Source organism: Oncorhynchus clarkii, chromosome 24 (assembly GCF_045791955.1).
Source record: "Oncorhynchus clarkii lewisi isolate Uvic-CL-2024 chromosome 24, UVic_Ocla_1.0, whole genome shotgun sequence".
Taxonomy (NCBI): domain Eukaryota; kingdom Metazoa; phylum Chordata; class Actinopteri; order Salmoniformes; family Salmonidae; genus Oncorhynchus; species Oncorhynchus clarkii.
The window spans coordinates 42522685-42540730 of record NC_092170.1 but is presented as its reverse complement, the minus strand read 5'-3'; the positions used below and the strand labels follow the sequence as shown (position 1 = coordinate 42540730).

The 18046-nt window shown below is 44.9% G+C and overlaps 1 protein-coding gene across 1 annotated transcript in view; it reads left to right on the top strand.

Moving 5' to 3' along the window:
* The window catches only part of LOC139382739 (transforming growth factor, beta 1a), a 37075-nt gene extending 19719 nt beyond the window's left edge, over nucleotides 1-17356 (top strand). Inside the window, exons 2-7 of the mRNA XM_071126854.1 lie at nucleotides 2517-2786; nucleotides 7707-7938; nucleotides 8034-8184; nucleotides 10367-10477; nucleotides 14167-15442; nucleotides 15562-17356. Coding sequence (XP_070982955.1) covers nucleotides 2517-2786; nucleotides 7707-7938; nucleotides 8034-8184; nucleotides 10367-10477; nucleotides 14167-14214 — 812 coding nt within the window. The 3' untranslated portion in view covers nucleotides 14215-15442; nucleotides 15562-17356. The remainder of the gene's footprint in view (nucleotides 1-2516; nucleotides 2787-7706; nucleotides 7939-8033; nucleotides 8185-10366; nucleotides 10478-14166; nucleotides 15443-15561) is intronic.
* The last annotated feature ends 690 nt before the right edge of the window (nucleotides 17357-18046 follow it).

Below are 18046 nucleotides of genomic sequence, written 5' to 3'. Positions count from 1 at the left end.
TACGCGGCTACAGTACATTGATGCTACAGTACATTGATGCTACAGTACATTGATGCTACAGTATATTGATGCTACAGTACATTGATGCTACGCGGCTAAATTACATTGATGCTACAGTACATTGATGCTACAGTACATTGATGCTACAGTACATTGATGCTACAGTACATTGATTCTACAGTACATTGATGCTACGCGGCTACAGTACATTGATGCTACAGTACATTGATGCTACAGTACATTGATGCTACAGTATATTGATGCTACAGTATATTGATGCTACGGTACATTGATGCTACAGTACATTGATGCTACAGTACATTGATTCTACAGTACATTGATGCTACGCGGCTACAGTACATTGATGCTACAGTACATTGATGCTACAGTACATTGATTGCTACAGTATATTGATGCATTGCTACATTGCTACAGTATATTGATGCTACAGTACATTGATGCTACGCGGCTAAAGTACATTGATGCTACAGTACATTGATGCTACAGTACATTGATGCTACAGTACATTGATGCTACAGTACATTGATGCTACGCGGCTACAGTACATTGATGCTACAGTACATTGATGCTACAGTACATTGATGCTACAGTATATTGATGCTACAGTACATTGATGCTACGCGGCTAAAGTACATTGATGCTACAGTACATTGATGCTACAGTACATTGATGCTACAGTACATTGATGCTACAGTACATTGATGCTACAGTACATTGATGCTACAGTACATTGATGCTGCAGTACATTGATGCGACGTGGCTACAGTACATTGATGCTATGTGGCTACGGTACATTGATGATACGCGGCTACGGTACATTGATGCTATGTGACCACAGTACATTGATGCTATGTGGCTACGGTACATTGATGCGACGCGGCTACGGTACATTGATGCTACGCGGCTACAGTACATTGATGCTATGTGACTACAGTACATTGATGCTATGTGGCTACAGTACATTGATGCTATGTGGAACCGGTACATTGATGCTACGTGGCTACAGTACATTGATGCTACGCGGCTACAGTACATATTGATGCTACAGTACATTGATGCTACAGTATATTGATGCTACAGTACATTGATGCTACAGTATATTGATGCTACAGTACATTGATGCTACAGTACATTGATGCTGCAGTACATTGATGCTGCAGTACATTGATGCGACGCGGCTACAGTACATTGATGCTACAGTACATTGATTCTACGCGGCCGCAGTACATTGATGCTATGATGCTATGTGGCTACGATACATTGATGCGACGCGGCTACAGTACATTGATGCTACAGTACATTGATGCTACAGTATATTGATGCTACAGTACATTGATGCTACAGTATATTGATGCTACAGTACATTGATGCTACAGTACATTGATGCTACCGTACATTGATGCTGCAGTACATTGATGCTGCAGTCCATTGATGCGACGCGGCTACAGTACATTGATGCTACAGTACATTGATTCTACGCGGCCACAGTACATTGATGCTATGTGGCTACAGTACATTGATGCTATGTGGCTACAGTACATTGATGCTATGTGGCTACGGTACTATGATGCTACGTGGCTACAGTACATTGATGCTATGTGGCTACGGTACATTGATGCTATGTGGCTACGATACATTGATGCGACGCGGCTACAGTACATTGATGCTACAGTACATTGATGCTACAGTATATTGATGATACAGTACATTGATGCTACAGTATATTGATGCTACAGTACATTGATGCTACAGTACATTGATGCTACGGTACATTGATGCTACAGTACATTGATGCTACAGTACATTGATGCTACAGTACATTGATGCTACGGTACATTGATGCTACAGTACATTGATGCTACAGTGCATTGATGCTACAGTACATTGATGCTACAGTACATTGATGCTACATTGATTCTACGCGTCCGCAGTACATTGATGCTATGTGGCTACAGTACATTGATGCTATGTGGCTACAGTACATTGATGCTATGTGGCTACGGTACATTGATGCTGCGCGGCTACAGTACATTGATGCTACACGACTACAGTACATTGATGCTACGTGGCTACAGTACATTGATGCTACGCGGCTACAGTTAATTGATGCTACACGACTACAGTACATTGATGCTATGTGGCTACAGTACATTGATGCTACGTGGCTACAGTACATTGACGCTACGTGGCTACAGTACATTGATGCTACGTGGCTACAGTACATTGACGCTACGCAGCTACAGTACATTGATGCTACAGTACATTGACGCTACGCAGCTACAGTACATTGATGCTACAGTAAATTGACGCTACGTGGCTACAGTACATTGATGCTACGTGGCTACAGTACATTGACGCTACGTGGCTACAGTACATTGATGCTACGCAGCTACAGTATATTGATGCTACGCAGCTACAGTACATTGATAAATAACAAGAGAACACTGTTGTCTCAACTGTTTTTCTCTCCCCTGCTCTCTCTCTGTCTGCCCCAGATAAGAATGTCACCAAGCACCAGATGCTGTTTAACCTGAATGAGATGAGGTCCAGCATTGGGGACTACCATCTACTCTCCAGCGCTGAGCTCCGCCTGCTCATCAAAACCACTAACATCCCGTCTGGCAGTGAGCAGCGCCTGGAGCTCTACAAGGGGCTGGGCGACAGCAGACGATACCTGGGATCACGCTTCGTCACCAACAAGTGGAGTGACCGCTGGCTGTCTTTCGACGTCACTGAAACCCTCAAGGAATGGCTGAAGGGGACCGGTGAGTCCAAACAGATAAAAGTCTGTTAGTCAGGTCATAGCCAGTGTAAGTCATCTGTAAGTCAGGTCATAACCTGTGTAAGTTATCTGTAAGTTAGGTCATAGCCAGTGTAAGTAATCTGTAAGTTAGGTCATAGCCAGTGTAAGTCATCTGTAAGTAAGGTCATAGCCAGTGTAAGTCAGATCATAGCCAGTGTAAGTCAGGTCATAGCCAGTGTAAGTCATCTGTAAGTCAGGTCATAGCCAGTGTAAGTCAGGTCATAGCCAGTGTAAGTCATCTGTAAGTCAGGTCATAGCCAGTGTAAGTCATCTGTAAGTCAGGTCATAGCCAGTGTAAGTCAGGTCATAGCCAGTGTAAGTCAGGTCATAGCCAGTGTAAGTCATCTGTAAGTCAGGTCATAGCCAGTGTAAGTCATCTGTAAGTCAGGTCATAGCCAGTGTAAGTCAGGTCATAGCCAGTGTAAGTCAGGTCATAGCCAGTGTAAGTCATCTGTAAGTCAGGTCATAGCCTGTGTAAGTCATCTGTAAGTCAGGTCATAGCCAGTGTAAGTCAGGTCATAGCCTGTGTAAGTCAGGTCATAGCCAGTGTAAGTCAGGTCATAGCCAGTGTAAGTCATCTGTAAGTCCGGTCATAGATCAAATCAAATCAAATGTATTTATATAGCCCTTCTTACATCAGCTGATATCTCAAAGTGCTGTACAGAAACCAAGCCTAAAACCCCAAACAGCAAGCAATGCAGGTGTAGAAGCACGGTGGCTAGGAAAAACTCCCTAGAAAGGCCAAAACCTAGGAAGAAACCTAGAGAGGAACCAGGCTATGAGGGTTGGCCAGTCCTGTTCTGGCTGTGCCGGGTGGAGATTATAACACATAGCCAGTGTAAGTCAGGTCATAGCCAGTGTAAGTCATCTGTAAGTCAGGTCATAGCCAGTGTAAGACAGGTCATAGCCAGTGTAAGTCATCTGTAAGTCAGGTCATAGCCAGTGTAAGTCATCTGTAAGTCAGGTCATAGCCAGTGTAAGTCATCTGTAAGTCAGGTCATAGCCTGTATAAGTCAGGTCATATATGTATGTCTGAGTTTCTAGTAGATAGACCATGTGGTTCTAGAGAACATAGATTGATTAATGAAAAAAGCATCTAATTAACATTGGCATTATTTTCAATTCATTTTGCAACTCTTCCAACTTTTAACTTTTAACCCAATTGATAACAAATACATAATGACATAGGGGGGAATTCCGACATGATTTAAGCACGTATAAATGTACTTTCTCTCTGTACGTATTCTGACCTTGAATTTAAGCATGAGAGAAGCATACTATTCGCCCGCTATTCGTTTGGAAGGGGGGGGGGGGGGGGGGGGGGGGGGGGGGGGTAGAGATGTAAGAAATTAAATTGAATTGTGTCTACAGATACGCTGTATTCTGACCTTGACTTCGTTCCCTTATAAATCCCCACCATCTTTATGATCGATGAAACGATGAATAAGTTCGAGGCAACCTGTCGGTTTACGAGTGGAACAGCGTCTACTTTATATTTCCTGATAGAAATAACACCATTCTTTAATGCACTGTTATTTACACATTGATAAGAGCTATTGATAAGAGCTAGGGAAATGGGGAAGCCGTTTGGATTAAGGGGGATTGTAAATATAAATTACAGTTGTTTTAGCTCTGTTTTACCTTATGATCGCTGGAGACACGTGTGAAAACCAGTCATATATGATCAGCCAACTGAAGCATATCGACCTATGTATGACCATTTCCACGGCGAAGTTGATGAAATTCTTGCCTTATAACTTGGGGATCAAATTTGGAGACTTCTGTACTATAGGCTTCTGTACTGTAGCCATGCGTAAATTACAGTGTAGCGCCAAACGAGTTGATTTATGATTTCTAGAATATTCTAATTATATACCCAGACTTTTTACTGTATTTTTATTTTATTTTAATTTTTACAATGTGTATGGTGTTAAATATTAGTCACTTTCGGGCAGCTACCGTCAGTTATACCCACACACATGTATAACTGTCACTGATTATAGGGCCGTTTAAACCTGGGTATACTCGAATTTGCCCCCCCCCCCCTCCAAAAAAATCAAAACGTCTCGTGGATGAAAGAAAAGCGCCATGTGTGAAATACTCTATATTCCTCTATTTATTTCAGGTTTTCACTCTCAAAATTATCGATCATAAAGATGGTGGGAACGAAGTCAAGGTCAGAATACAGCGTATCTATCTGTAGACACAATTTATTTTCTTAGCTCTCTACCCCCCCCCCCCCCCCCCCCCCCCCCCCCCCCCCCCTCCAAACGAATAGCGGGTGAATAGTATGCTTCTCTCATGCTTAAATTCAAGGTCAGAATATGCACAGAGAGAAAGTGCATTTATACGTGCTTAAATCAGGTCGGAATTCCCCCCTATGTCAGTATGTATTTGTTATCAATTGGGTTAAAAGTTAAAAGTTGGAAGAGTTGCAAAATGAATTGAAAATAATGCCAATGTTAATTAGATGCTTTTTTCATAAATTAATCTATGTTCTCTAGAACCACATGGTCTATCTACTAGAAACTCAGACATAAAAAATAAAAAAAACTTTATATGAATACATTTTTTTTGTATAAATTACCAAAGTTAGAATAGATTGCCATAGATTTTATGTTAATTCCAAAAATGACTGAAGATTCCGAGACACAGTCACAACACTGGGCTGGCTATCATCTAACTGACAGATGACTTACACTGGCTATGACCTGACTTACAGATGACTTACACTGGCTATGACCTGACTTACAGATGACTTACACTGGCTATGACCTGACTTACACTGGCTATGACCTGACTTATACAGGCTATGTCCTGACTTACACTGGCTATGACCTGACTTACACAGGCTTATGACCTGACTTACACTGGCTATGACCTGACTTACAGATGACTTACACTGGCTATGACCTGACTTACAGATGACTTACACTGGCTATGACCTGACTTACAGATGACTTACACTGTATTTTCTGCTGGCTGCCCCACCTCCACAAAAAGCACTGAGCTGGGCTGAAACACCTGCATTTTGGAGCTGCCTATAAAATGCAAAACAGGCAACTCAAAAATAATATATGTATAAATATTTATTTATTTATTTTGCTACGAAGGTGGTGCTGAAATCATGTGGGGCTGAAACAGGTGGGGCTGAAACAGGTGGGGCTCTGGGTTAGGGCTAGAGCTCTGTCCTGAAGGACGAGTCGCACGCTGATTAGTTTGCATTTCCTTCCTCTGTCACTTGTGGTTGTCGTGTGGTTGTTCCCTGAGGATTGCTAGCCAATAGGGGATCATATTGGACCATGTAGCCTATTGGAATCATTATGGAACTCAGACCACACTTAGCAGGTTAAACCTGGAGCCTGGCGCGCGGTTCACAACGACTGGACCTTCACAGTTCCTTGATTAGTGAGGATTTTCAGGTTAGATTTATAGACTAGTATATAAACTACTGTTCAACCCCTATTGTACACTTTTCTCACCTTCCAATATTTCATGATTTGAACAATTAAATATTTTTCATGGTGAATTTAACCACTGTATTTTTGATTCACCAATATATTTTGTGCGTAAAAGCTCTCCAAACCTTTTTTGTTGTTTTGTCAGTGATTCATAAACACTTTCCTAACCCTAAAATTATATACAAGATCAGAGTATTTTAAAAATCAACCAATCGGGGTGCTGAATAGGAGATGAATATGCATGTATTCCCATGGCTTTGGTTCATTAAAAAATCAGACAGGAAGTGAAACGCCACACGCTGCTACTCCCAGGTCATGATGCTCCCTGGTCATGATGCTCCCTGGTCATGATGCTCCCTGGTCATGATGCTCCCAGGTCATGATGCTCCCTGGTCATGATGCTCCTGGTCATGATGCTCCCTGGTCATGATGCTCCCAGGTCATGATGCTCCCTGGTCATGATGCTCCCTGGTCATGATGCTCCCTGGTCATGATGCTCCCAGGTCATGATGCTCCCAGGTCATGATGCTCCCTGGTCATGATGCTCCCAGGTCATGACGCTCCCAGGTCATGACGCTCCCAGGTCATGATGCTCCCAGGTCATGATGCTCCCTGGTCATGATGCTCCCAGGTCATGACGCTCCCAGGTCATGATGCTCCCAGGTCACGATACACCAACTTTTAAAGGGATGACTTTATTAAGATAAATGTGCTGAAAACCCCATTGAATGGAAAACACCACGAGAAAATATGTTGGCCAGCAAGTGAGAGGGTTCTTAGCAGTTGAATGAAAGGTATTGAGCGCGCGCAAGGGAACCACGCCTGCAAAGCCCATTTAAAAAGTGAGTCTGAACACCAACTACTGAGAAGTGCTTATGAAAGGCGTACATACGTGAGTCTGAGTCGAACCCAATTTAAATATTAAATACGAAAAACGTTGATTTCATGCTGAACCTCTCATATTAAACACCAATAGTATTCACTAAGTAGATGGTTTATATTTAGGATAATGTTTATTTCATGCTGAACCTCTCATATTAAACACCAATAGTAGATGGTTTATATTTAGGATAATGTTTATTTCATGCTGAACCTCTCATATTAAACACCAATAGTAGATGGTTTATATTTAGGATAATGTTTTACACAGCTTTGTCATTTTATTCTTATTTTTTTTAAATCATCTTATTTAATTAGTTAATATATTTTACATTTGGCCACTCAGAGGACGAGAGGTAATTACAGACACCTGTACAAATCTGGAGTACCCAAAATGGCCACTAGATGTATTTTATAGATTACATAAAATCCTTGAAAGATACCACCATTTTGGTAGTTTTGCTGGTAAACTTAGAAAGTTTCCATCACTATTACCCTCCCTTTGCAACGCTACCTGTGTCTCTGCTCTCGTTGTGTTTCAGAGGAAGAGCAGGGCTTTGAGTTGAAGCTGTACTGTGAGTGTGGTAAACCCATGGAAAAGTTCCTCTTCAGTATCTCCGGGTTGGACAGCGGGGTACGAGGTGACGTGGCTGGTCTAGCCAAGAACATGAGGAAGCCTCACATCTTGGCCATGTCCATCCCCCAGAACTACAGCTCACAGCTCACCTCCTCGCGTAAGAAACGGGCCGTCGCTACAGACGACACCTGCACAGAGTAAGGACTGCTACGTCTGTCTGTCTGTCTGTCTGTCTGTCTGTCTGTCTGTCTGTCTGTCTCACCCTAACATCTTCCTCCCTTCTGTTCTGCAGTAAAACAGAGAACTGTTGCGTGAGGAAACTCTACATCGACTTCAGGAAAGATCTGGGCTGGAAGTGGATCCACCAGCCAAAAGGTTACCATGCCAACTACTGCATGGGCTCATGCACCTACATCTGGAATGCTGAAAACAAATACTCTCAGGTACAGTTCAAGAATACTCTCAGGTGCAGTTCTAGAATATTATCAGGTACAGTTCTAGAATATTCTCAGGTACAGTTCTAGAATACTCTCAGGTACAGTTCTAGAATACTCTCAGGTACAGTTCTAGAATACTCTCAGGTACAGTTCTAGAATATTCTCAGGTACAGTTCTAGAATATTATCAGGTACAGTTATAGAATACTCTCAGGTAGAGTTCCAGAATACTCTCGGGTACAGTTCTAGAATACTCTCAGGTACAGTTCTAGAATATTATCAGGTACAGTTCTAGAATATTCTCAGGTACAGTTCTAGAATACTCTCAGGTACAGTTCTAGAATATTCTCAGGTACAGTTCTAGAATACTCTCAGTTTCAAGTGTGGAATGGTACATCTCCACTTAAAGATGGAACTTAAGGATTGTGGACACTGGCCAGTCAGTCTCGTAGACCACAATGTTTACTAGTCCGGGTCCAAAATCTGACAACATTTCTCTTTCCGGCGGGCTAGTTTGGCACAGCTTAATGTCCACCCCTGTCTCCACTGATATAGTCATTTTCTGTAACGTTTCTAGGAAACAGAGAGCTCTGCCTTAAGAGTTAGATAAGAGGCAGTCATCGGTCATGTGACTGGAGCTGATAGATACTAGTTGTGTGTAATCAGAAGTGTCTGTGGACCAGTCCAGCTAGTTAGAGATACGAGTAGAAAGTCAGGGGCTTCCCAGCTGTCTCCTTCTTCCTGATCGATCTATTTACTGTTTGTCTGTAATGGCTCTGTTTACACCTCTGGGGCTCTAGTTGCTGCTTTCTTAGTGGTCAGGTCACGTGTTCTAGAAAAACTCCTGACTCACTAGCCCTGTACTGTTAAATCCCAATAGTTAGTGATGACGTCTGCATGAGACATGGTGGTCAGGGTTAAGAACTGTCTCAGCAAGGGGCCAGTAAACACTTGACATGTACTGACTGTGCTCTCTGTCTCTGTCTCTCTCTGTCTCTCTCTCTGTCTCTCTCTGTCTCTGTCTCTGTCTCTCTCTCTGTCTCTCTCTGTCTCTGTCTCTCTCTGTCTCTCTCTCTGTCTCTCTCTGTCTCTGTCTCTCTCTGTCTCTGTCTCTCTCTGTCTCTCTCTGTCTCTGTCTCTATCTGTCTCTCTATCTGTCTCTCTCTGTCTCTCTCTGTCTCTCTCTCTCTCTCTCTCTGTCTCTCTCTGTCTCTCTCTCTGTCTCTCTCTGTCTCTCTCTCTGTCTCTGTCTCTCTCTCTCTGTCTCTCTCTGTCTCTCTCTCTGTCTCGCTCTGTCTCTCTCTCCCTCTCTGTCTCTCTCTGTCTCTGTCTCTCTCTTTATCTCTCTCTGTCTCTCTCTGTCTCTCTCTCTGTCTCGCTCTGTCTCTCTGTCTCTCTCTGTCTCTCTCTGTCTCTGTCTCTCTCTGTCCCTGTCTCTGTCTCTCTCTGTCTCTCTCTGTCTCTCTCTGTCTCTGTCTCTCTGTCTCTCTCTGTCTCTCTCTCTCTCTCTCTCTCTGTCTCTCTCTCTGTCTCTCTCTGTCTCTCTGTCTCTCTCTCTCTCTCTCTCTCTCTCTCTCTCTCTCTCTCTCTCTCTCTGTCTCTCTCTGTCTCTGTCTCTCTCTGTTTCTGTCTCTGTCTCTCTCTGTCTCTCTCTGTCTCTCTCTCTGTCTCTGTCTCTGTCTCTGTCTGTCTCTGTCTCTCTCTGTCTCTGTCTCTCTCTGTCTCTGTCTCTCTCTTTCTTTCTCTCTTTCTTTCTTTCTTTCTTTCTTTCTTTCTTTCTGTCTCTGTCTCTCTGTCTCTGTCTCTCTCTGTCTCTGTCTCGCTCTGTCTCTGTCTCGCTCTGTCTCTGTCTCTCTCTGTCTCTTTCTGTCTCTCCCACTCTCTCCCTCTCTCACTCTGTCTCTCTCTCTCTCCATCTCCTTCCGCCTTACTACCTCTCCTCCTCTCTCTGTCCAACACATACATGTTATTTCTCAGCGATGTAGCTCTTGTGTGTCATATTGTCTTGGCACAGTGCTTTTGCTGACAATGCACTACTTAAGTGACCTGTCTGTGTTTGTCTCTCTCTCTCTCTCTCTCTCTCTCTCACACACACACACACACACACACACACACACACACACACACACACACACACACACACACACACACACACACACACACACACACACACACACACACACACACAGATCCTTGCCCTGTACAAGCACCACAACCCAGGAGCGTCGGCCCAGCCGTGCTGTGTACCCCAGGTCTTGGAACCTCTGCCAATCCTCTACTACGTAGGGAGACAACACAAGGTACAGCTAACCCCCTAACCTAGACAACACAAGGTACAGCTAACCCCCTAACCCCAACCGAGACAACACAAGGTACAGCTAACCCCCTAACCCCCTAAACTAGACAACACAAGGTACAGCTAACCCCCTAACCCTCTAACCCTCTAACCCCCTAACCCTCTAACCCCCTAACCCCCTAACCCTCTAACCCCCTAACCCTCTATCCCACTAACCCTCTAACCCCCTAACCCCCTAACACTTTAACCCCTTAACCCTCTAACCCTCTAACCCTCTATCCCACTAACCCCCTAACCCCTTAACCCTCTAACCCCCTAACCCTCTATCCCACTAACCCCCTAACCCTCTAACCCCCTAACCCTCTAACCCCCAACCCCTCTAACCCCCTAATCCTCTAACCCCCTAACCCCTCTAACCCCCTAACCCCTTAACCCTCTAACCCCCTAACCCTCTAACCCCCTAACCCTCTAACCCCCTAACCCACTAACCCTCTAACCCCCTAACCCCCTAACCCTATCCCCCTAACCCTCTAACCCCCTAACCCTATCCCCCTAACCCTCTAACCCCCTAACCCTATCCCCCTAACCCTCTAACCCCCTAACCCTATCCCTCTAACCCCCTAACACTCTAACCCCCTAACCCTCTAACCCCCTAACCCCCTAACCCTCTAACCCCCTAAACCCTATCCCCCTAACCCCCTAACCCTCTATCCCTCTAACCCTCTAACCCCCTAACCCCCTATCCCTCTAACCCTCTAACCCCCTAACCCTAACCTAGACAACACAAGGTATTAACACTTCTGTGTTTTAGAGGCGAGACATTCTATTTCTACATGACGTAATCAGTCATGACTGTTGGTGAAAGATGTTCAGCTAGGATTGTCCACTAACAGTGGTGTGGGTGTAGTCACTAACAGTGGTGTTGGTGTAGTCACTAACAGTGGTGTTGGGGTGTAGTCACTAACAGTGGTGTTGGTGTAGTCACTAACAGTGGTGTTGGTGTAGTCACTAACAGTGGTGTTGGGGTGTAGTCACTAACAGTGGTGTTGGGGTGTAGTCACTAACAGTGGTGTGGGGGTGTAGTCACTAACAGTGGTGTGGGTATAGTCACTAACAGTGTTGTTGGGGTGTAGTCACTAACAGTGGTGTTGGGGTGTAGTCACTAACAGTGGTGTGGGGGTGTAGTCACTAACAGTGGTGTTGGTGTAGTCACTAACAGTGGTGTGGGGGTGTAGTCACTAACGGTGGTGTTGTGGTGTGTAGTCACTAACAGTGGTGTTGGGGTGTAGTCGCTAACAGTGTTGTTGGGGTGTAGTCACTAACAGTGGTGTTGGTGTGTAGTCACTAACAGTGGTGTGGGGGTGTAGTCACTAACAGTGGTGTCGGGTGTAGTCACTAACAGTGGTGTTGGTGTGTAGTCACTAACAGTGGTGTTGGTGTGTAGTCGCTAACAGTGTTGTTGGGGTGTAGTCACTAACAGTGGTGTTGGTGTGTAGTCACTAACAGTGGTGTGGGGGTGTAGTCACTAACAGTGGTGTCGGGTGTAGTCACTAACAGTGTTGTTGGGGTGTAGTCACTAACAGTGTTGTTGGGGTGTAGTCACTAACAGTGGTGTTGGGGTGTAGTCACTAACAGTGTTGTTGGGGTGTAGTCGCTAACAGTGGTGTGGGGGTGTAGTCACTAACAGTGGTGTTGGGGTGTAGTCACTAACAGTGTTGTTGGGGTGTAGTCACTAACAGTGTTGTTGGGGTGTAGTCGCTAACAGTGGTGTGGGGGTGTAGTCACTAACAGTGGTGTTGGGGTGTAGTCACTAACAGTGGTGTTGGGGTGTAGTCACTAACAGTGGTGGGGGGGTGTAGTCACTAACAGTGGTGTGGGGGTGTAGTCACTAACAGTGGTGTTGGGGTGTAGTCACTAACAGTGTTGTTGGGGTGTAGTCACTAACAGTGTTGTTGGGGTGTAGTCGCTAACAGTGGTGTGGGTATAGTCACTAACAGTGGTGTGGGGGTGTAGTCACTAACAGTGGTGTCAGGGTGTAGTCACTAACAGTGGTGTTGGTGTGTAGTCACTAACAGTGGTGTTGGGGTGTACTCACTAACAGTGTTGTTGGGGGGTGTAGTCACTAACAGTGGTGTTGGGGTGTAGTCACTAACAGTGTTGTTGGGGTGTAGTCACTAACAGTGTTGTTGGGGTGTAGTCGCTAACAGTGGTGTTGGGGTGTACTCACTAACAGTGGTGGGTGTGTAGTCACTAACAGTGTTGGGTGGGTGTAGTCACTAACAGTGGTGGGGGTGTGTAGTCACTAACAGTGGTGAGGGGTGTAGTCACTAACAGTGGTGTTGGGGTGTAGTCACTAACAGTGGTGTTGGGGTGTAGTCACTAACAGTGGTGGGGGGGTGTAGTCACTAACAGTGGTGTTGGGGTGTAGTCACTAACAGTGGTGTTGGGGTGTAGTCACTAACAGTGGTGTGGGTGTGTAGTCACTAACAGTTGTGGGGGGGTGTAATCACTAACAGTGGTGTGGGTGTGTAGTCACTAACAGTGTTGTGGTTTGTAGTCACTAACATTGGTGTGGGTGTGTAGTCACTAACAGTGTTGGGGGTGTAGTCACTAACAGTGTTGTTGGGGTGTAGTCACTAACAGTGTTTTGGGGGGGGTGTAGTCACTAACAGTGGTGTTGGGGTGTAGTCACTAACGGTGTTGTGGTGTGCAGTCACTAACAGTGGTGGGGGTGTGTAGTCACTAACAGTGTTGGGGGTGTAGTCACTAACATTGGTGGGGGTGTATTCACTAACAGTGGTGTTGGGGTGTAGTCACTAACAGTGGTGGGGGTGTGTAGTCACTAACAGTGTTGGGGGTGTAGTCACTAACAGTGTTGGGTGTGTAGTCACTAACAGTGTTGTTGGGGTGTAGTCACTAACAGTGGTGTGGGTGTGTAGTCACTAACAGTGGTGTGGGTGTGTAGTCACTAACAGTGGTGTGGGTGTGTAGTCACTAACAGTGGTGGGGGTGTAGTCACTAACAGTGGTGTGGGTGTGTAGTCACTAACAGTGGTGTGGGTGTGTAGTCACTAACAGTGGTGGGGGTGTAGTCACTAACAGTGGTGGGTGTGTAGTCACTAACAGTGGTGTGGGTGTGTAGTCACTAACAGTGGTGGGGGTGTAGTCACTAACAGTGTTTTTGGGGGAGTGTAGTCACTAACAGTGGTGTTGGAGTGTAGTCACTAACAGTGGTGTTGGGGGTGTAGTCACTAACAGTGTTGTCGGGGTGTAGACACTAACAGTGGTGTTTGGGTGTAGTCACTAACAGTGGTGGGGGTGTAGTCACTAACAGTGGTGTGGGTGTGTAGTCACTAACAGTGGTGGGGGAGTGTAGTCACTAACAGTGGTGTGGGTGTGTAGTCACTAACAGTGGTGTGGGTGTGTAGTCACTAACAGTGGTGGGGGTTTAGTCACTAACAGTGGTGGGGGTGTAGTCACTAACAGTGGTGGGGGTGTGTAGTCACTAACAGTGGTGGGGGTGTGTAGTCACTAACAGTGTTGTTGGGGGGTGTAGTCACTAACAGTGTTGTTGGGGTGTAGTCGCTAACAGTGTTGTTGGGGTGTAGTCACTAACAGTGGTGGGGGTTTAGTCACTAACAGTGGTGTGGGTGTGTAGTCACTAACAGTGGTGTGGTGTGTTTGTTTGTTTCAGGTGGAACAGTTGTCCAACATGATTGTGGAGAGCTGTAAGTGCAGCTAGAAGACATCGGTCATATCTCCTCTATCTCCTCTATCTCCCGTATCTCCTATTATCTCCTCTAATCTCCTCTAATCTCCTCTAATCTCCCCCATCTCCTCTATCTCCTATCTCCTCCTATCTCCTCTATCTCCTCCTATCTCCTCCTTTCTCCTCTAGTCTCCCCTATCTCCTATATCTCCTCCTATCTCCTCTATCTCTGCCTCTTCTTTTTCCTCACACACACCGATACGGACACACGGAGAAGGAATGGAGGGAGGAGAGAGAACTCAGAGAGGAACAAGAGACGAGATAGAAGAATTGACTCTGGGATGGAGGAGTGGAACAAGAGATGAGAAGATGATCATTTGTGATCGATGACAGAACCAGCCTCCTCCCTGATGGAACAAGACCAGAACTATGGACATTTCTGCTTTTTTTAAAAACATTTTACACGCTATAACCTGGATGAATATAGGCTTTACATTTAAATAATACATTTATCTCAAGGAGTGAATTAATTTATTGTGTTACATGTAGCAGAGCTGTATAGTGTATTACTGTAGGGGCTTAGAGGTGCAGTGGCATGTGGGGTAGTGATGGGAGAGACTTTGAGGACAGGGGTTAAGGGTTATCCGATACCCCAGAAGAGGTACAGGAGGACATCATTGGACCCAGAGAACACCAACAGGACCAGAATGAAATCCTTCATTTTAAGGGGAACACATTTTTTTTCTAGTAAGGATGGGGCCCAGGACTTTTTTTTTAGAACCAACAGTGCCTGTCCAGAACTCACTTGTGCCAGACATTAGTACGAGGACACCACACGTTTGCACAAAAGCCTAAGGACCTTGTTTATGTGGGTGAATCATTGGGCTGGACCAGGTGTTTCCCAGAAGAGGCTTGAGAAGTGTTACGACAGCGAGCCTCCCTGGCTAGAGAGACTGTTACGGGTCGATGGCCTCCAGACAGACTGTTTATTGGTCGATGGCCTACAGAGAGACTGTTTATTGGTTGATGGCCTCCAGAGAGACTGTTTATTGGTCGATGGCCTAAGGAGAGACTGTTTATTGGTCGATGTTCTCCAGAGAGACTGTTTATTGGTCGATGGCCTCCAGAGAGACTGTTTATTGGTCAATGGCCTCCAGAGAGTCTGTTTTTTGGTCGATGGCCTCCAGAGAGACTGTTTATTGGTCGATGGCCTCCAGAGAGACTGTTTATTGGTCGATGGCCTCCAGAGAGACTGTTACAGGTCGATGGCCTCCAGAGAGACTGTTTATTGGTCGATGGCCTCCAGAGAGACTGTTTATTGGTCGATGGCCTCCAGAGAGACTGTTTATTGGTCGATGGCCTCCAGAGAGACTGTTACAGGTCGATGGCCTCCAGAGAGACTCTTTATTGGTCGATGGCCTCCAGAGAGACTGTTTATTGGTCGATGGCCTCCAGAGAGACTGTTTACTGGTCGATGGCCTCCAGAGAGACTGTTTATTGGTCGATGGCCTCCAGAGAGACTGTTTATTGGTCGATGGCCTCCAGAGAGACTGTTTACTGTTCGATGGCCTCCTGAGAGACTGTTTACTGGTCGATGGCCTCCAGAGAGACTGTTTATTGGTCGATGGCCTCCAGAGAGACTGTTTACTGGTCGATGGCCTCCAGAGAGACTGTTTACTGGTCGATGGCCTCCAGAGAAACTATTTATTGGTCGATGGCCTCCAGAGAGACTGTTTATTGGTCGATGGCCTCCAAAGAGACTGTTGATTGGTCGATGGCCTTCAGAGAGACTGTTGATTGGTCGATGGCCTCCAGAGAGACTGTTTATTGGTCGATGGCCTCCAGAAAGACTGTTTATTGGTCGATGGCCTCCAGAGAGACTGTTGATTGGTCGATGTTCTCCAGAGAAACTGTTGATTGGTCGATGGCCTCCAGAGAGACTGTTTACTGGTCGATGGCCTCCAGAGAGACTGTTTACTGGTCGATGGCCTCCAGAGAGACTGTTTACTGGTCGATGGCCTCCAGAGAGACTGTTTACTGGTTGATGGCCTCCAGAGAAACTGTTTATTGGTCGATGGCCTCCAGAGAGACTGTTTATTGGTCGATGGCCTCCAAAGAGACTGTTGATTGGTCGATGGCCTCCAGAGAAACTGTTTATTGGTCGATGTCCTCCAGAGAGACTGTTTACTGGTCGATGGCCTCCAGAGAAACTGTTTATTGGTCGATGTTCTCCAGAGAGACTGCTGATTGGTCGATGGCCTCCAGAGAGACTGTTGATTGGTCGATGGCCTCCAGAGAGATTGTTGATTGGTCCATGGTCCTTAATGTTTCGTCTTTACCGTCCATCACTTTCACCTGTTTATTTAGCTTTATTACTGCTACTATGTTATTCTGTTATTCTGTGTGCTGTCAGTTTGTTTCTGTTCCCCTGTCGTAGGTTGTTCATCATTCTGTCCGGCTTGTTATAACATTGTGTGTGTGTGTGTGTGTGTGTGTAGCGCTGTGTGTGTGTGTGTGTGTGTGTGCGTGTGTGTGTGTGTGTGTGTGCGTGTGCGTGTGCGTGCGTGTGTGCGTGTGTGTGTAGCGCTGTGTGTGTGTGTGTGTGTGTGTGTGTGTTTGTGTGTGTGTGTAGCGTTGTGTGTGTGTGTGTGTAGCGTTGTGTGTGTGTGTGTGTAGCGTTGTGTGTGCATCACATGCTCTGTGCTGTCAGAGGGAGGAGTAACTGTGGCAGTATTAGTAGGATTGGTACGCCCTGCCTTATGACATGCGTGTTGTTTTAGAGGGAGAGGGAATGTGGTTGTGGTGGTGGATGGGGGGGGGTTAGAGGAAGCTGGGAGCACCATGGACCGTCTGTTTACACACTGTTCGTGTGTTGCTGCTTCACGTTGCTATAAAGTCAATATAGACAATTTATTGCTTCTATTTAAAGATAAAATAGTCACATTTCTGCTTGTTATTGCAGCCCAAAACAATGTTGTTGTTGTTGTTGTTGTTGTTGTTGTTGCTCGGTGTGATGTACTGTTACACGTTCCAGGTCATGTGGGAGAGGGAACTCTGCTTCTTTCTCACTTTACAATAAATGCACTTACTTTGTTTTTCAGTCCTTTTTTTTTCATTTCAACGTAAATATCTGAAAACAACTTTAAATAAACATTGATGTTGTTCATTTCTTGTATTATCGTATCAGATTTATAGAGAACACTGGGAAAATCAGATTTATAGAGAACATTCTAGAGAAAATCAGATTTATAGAGAACACTGGGAAAATCAGATTTGTAGAGAACATTCTAGAGAAAATCAGATTTATAGAGAACACTGGGAAAATCAGATTTATAGAGAACATTCTAGAGAAAATCAGATTTATAGAGAACACTGGGAAAATCTGTTTTATAGAGAACACTGGGAAAATCAGATTTATAGAGAACACTGGGGAAATCAGATTTATAGAGAACATTCTAGAGAAAATCAGATTTATAGAGAACACTGGGAAAATCAGATTTATAGAGAACATTCTAGAGAAAATCAGATTTATAGAGAACACTGGGGAAATCAGATGTATAGAGAACACTGGGAAGATCAGATTTATAGAGAACACTGGGAAAATCAGATTTATAGAGAACACTGGGGAAATCAGATTTATAGAGAACATTCTAGAGAAAGTCAGATTTATAGAGAACACTGGGGAAATCAGATTTATAGAGAACACTGGGAAAATCAGATTTATAGAGAACATTCTAGAGAAAATCAGATTTATAGAGAACACTGGGGAAATCAGATTTATAGAGAACACTGGGAAAATCTGATTTATAGAGAACACTGGGGAAATCAGATTTATAGAGAACATTCTAGAGAAAATCAGATTTAT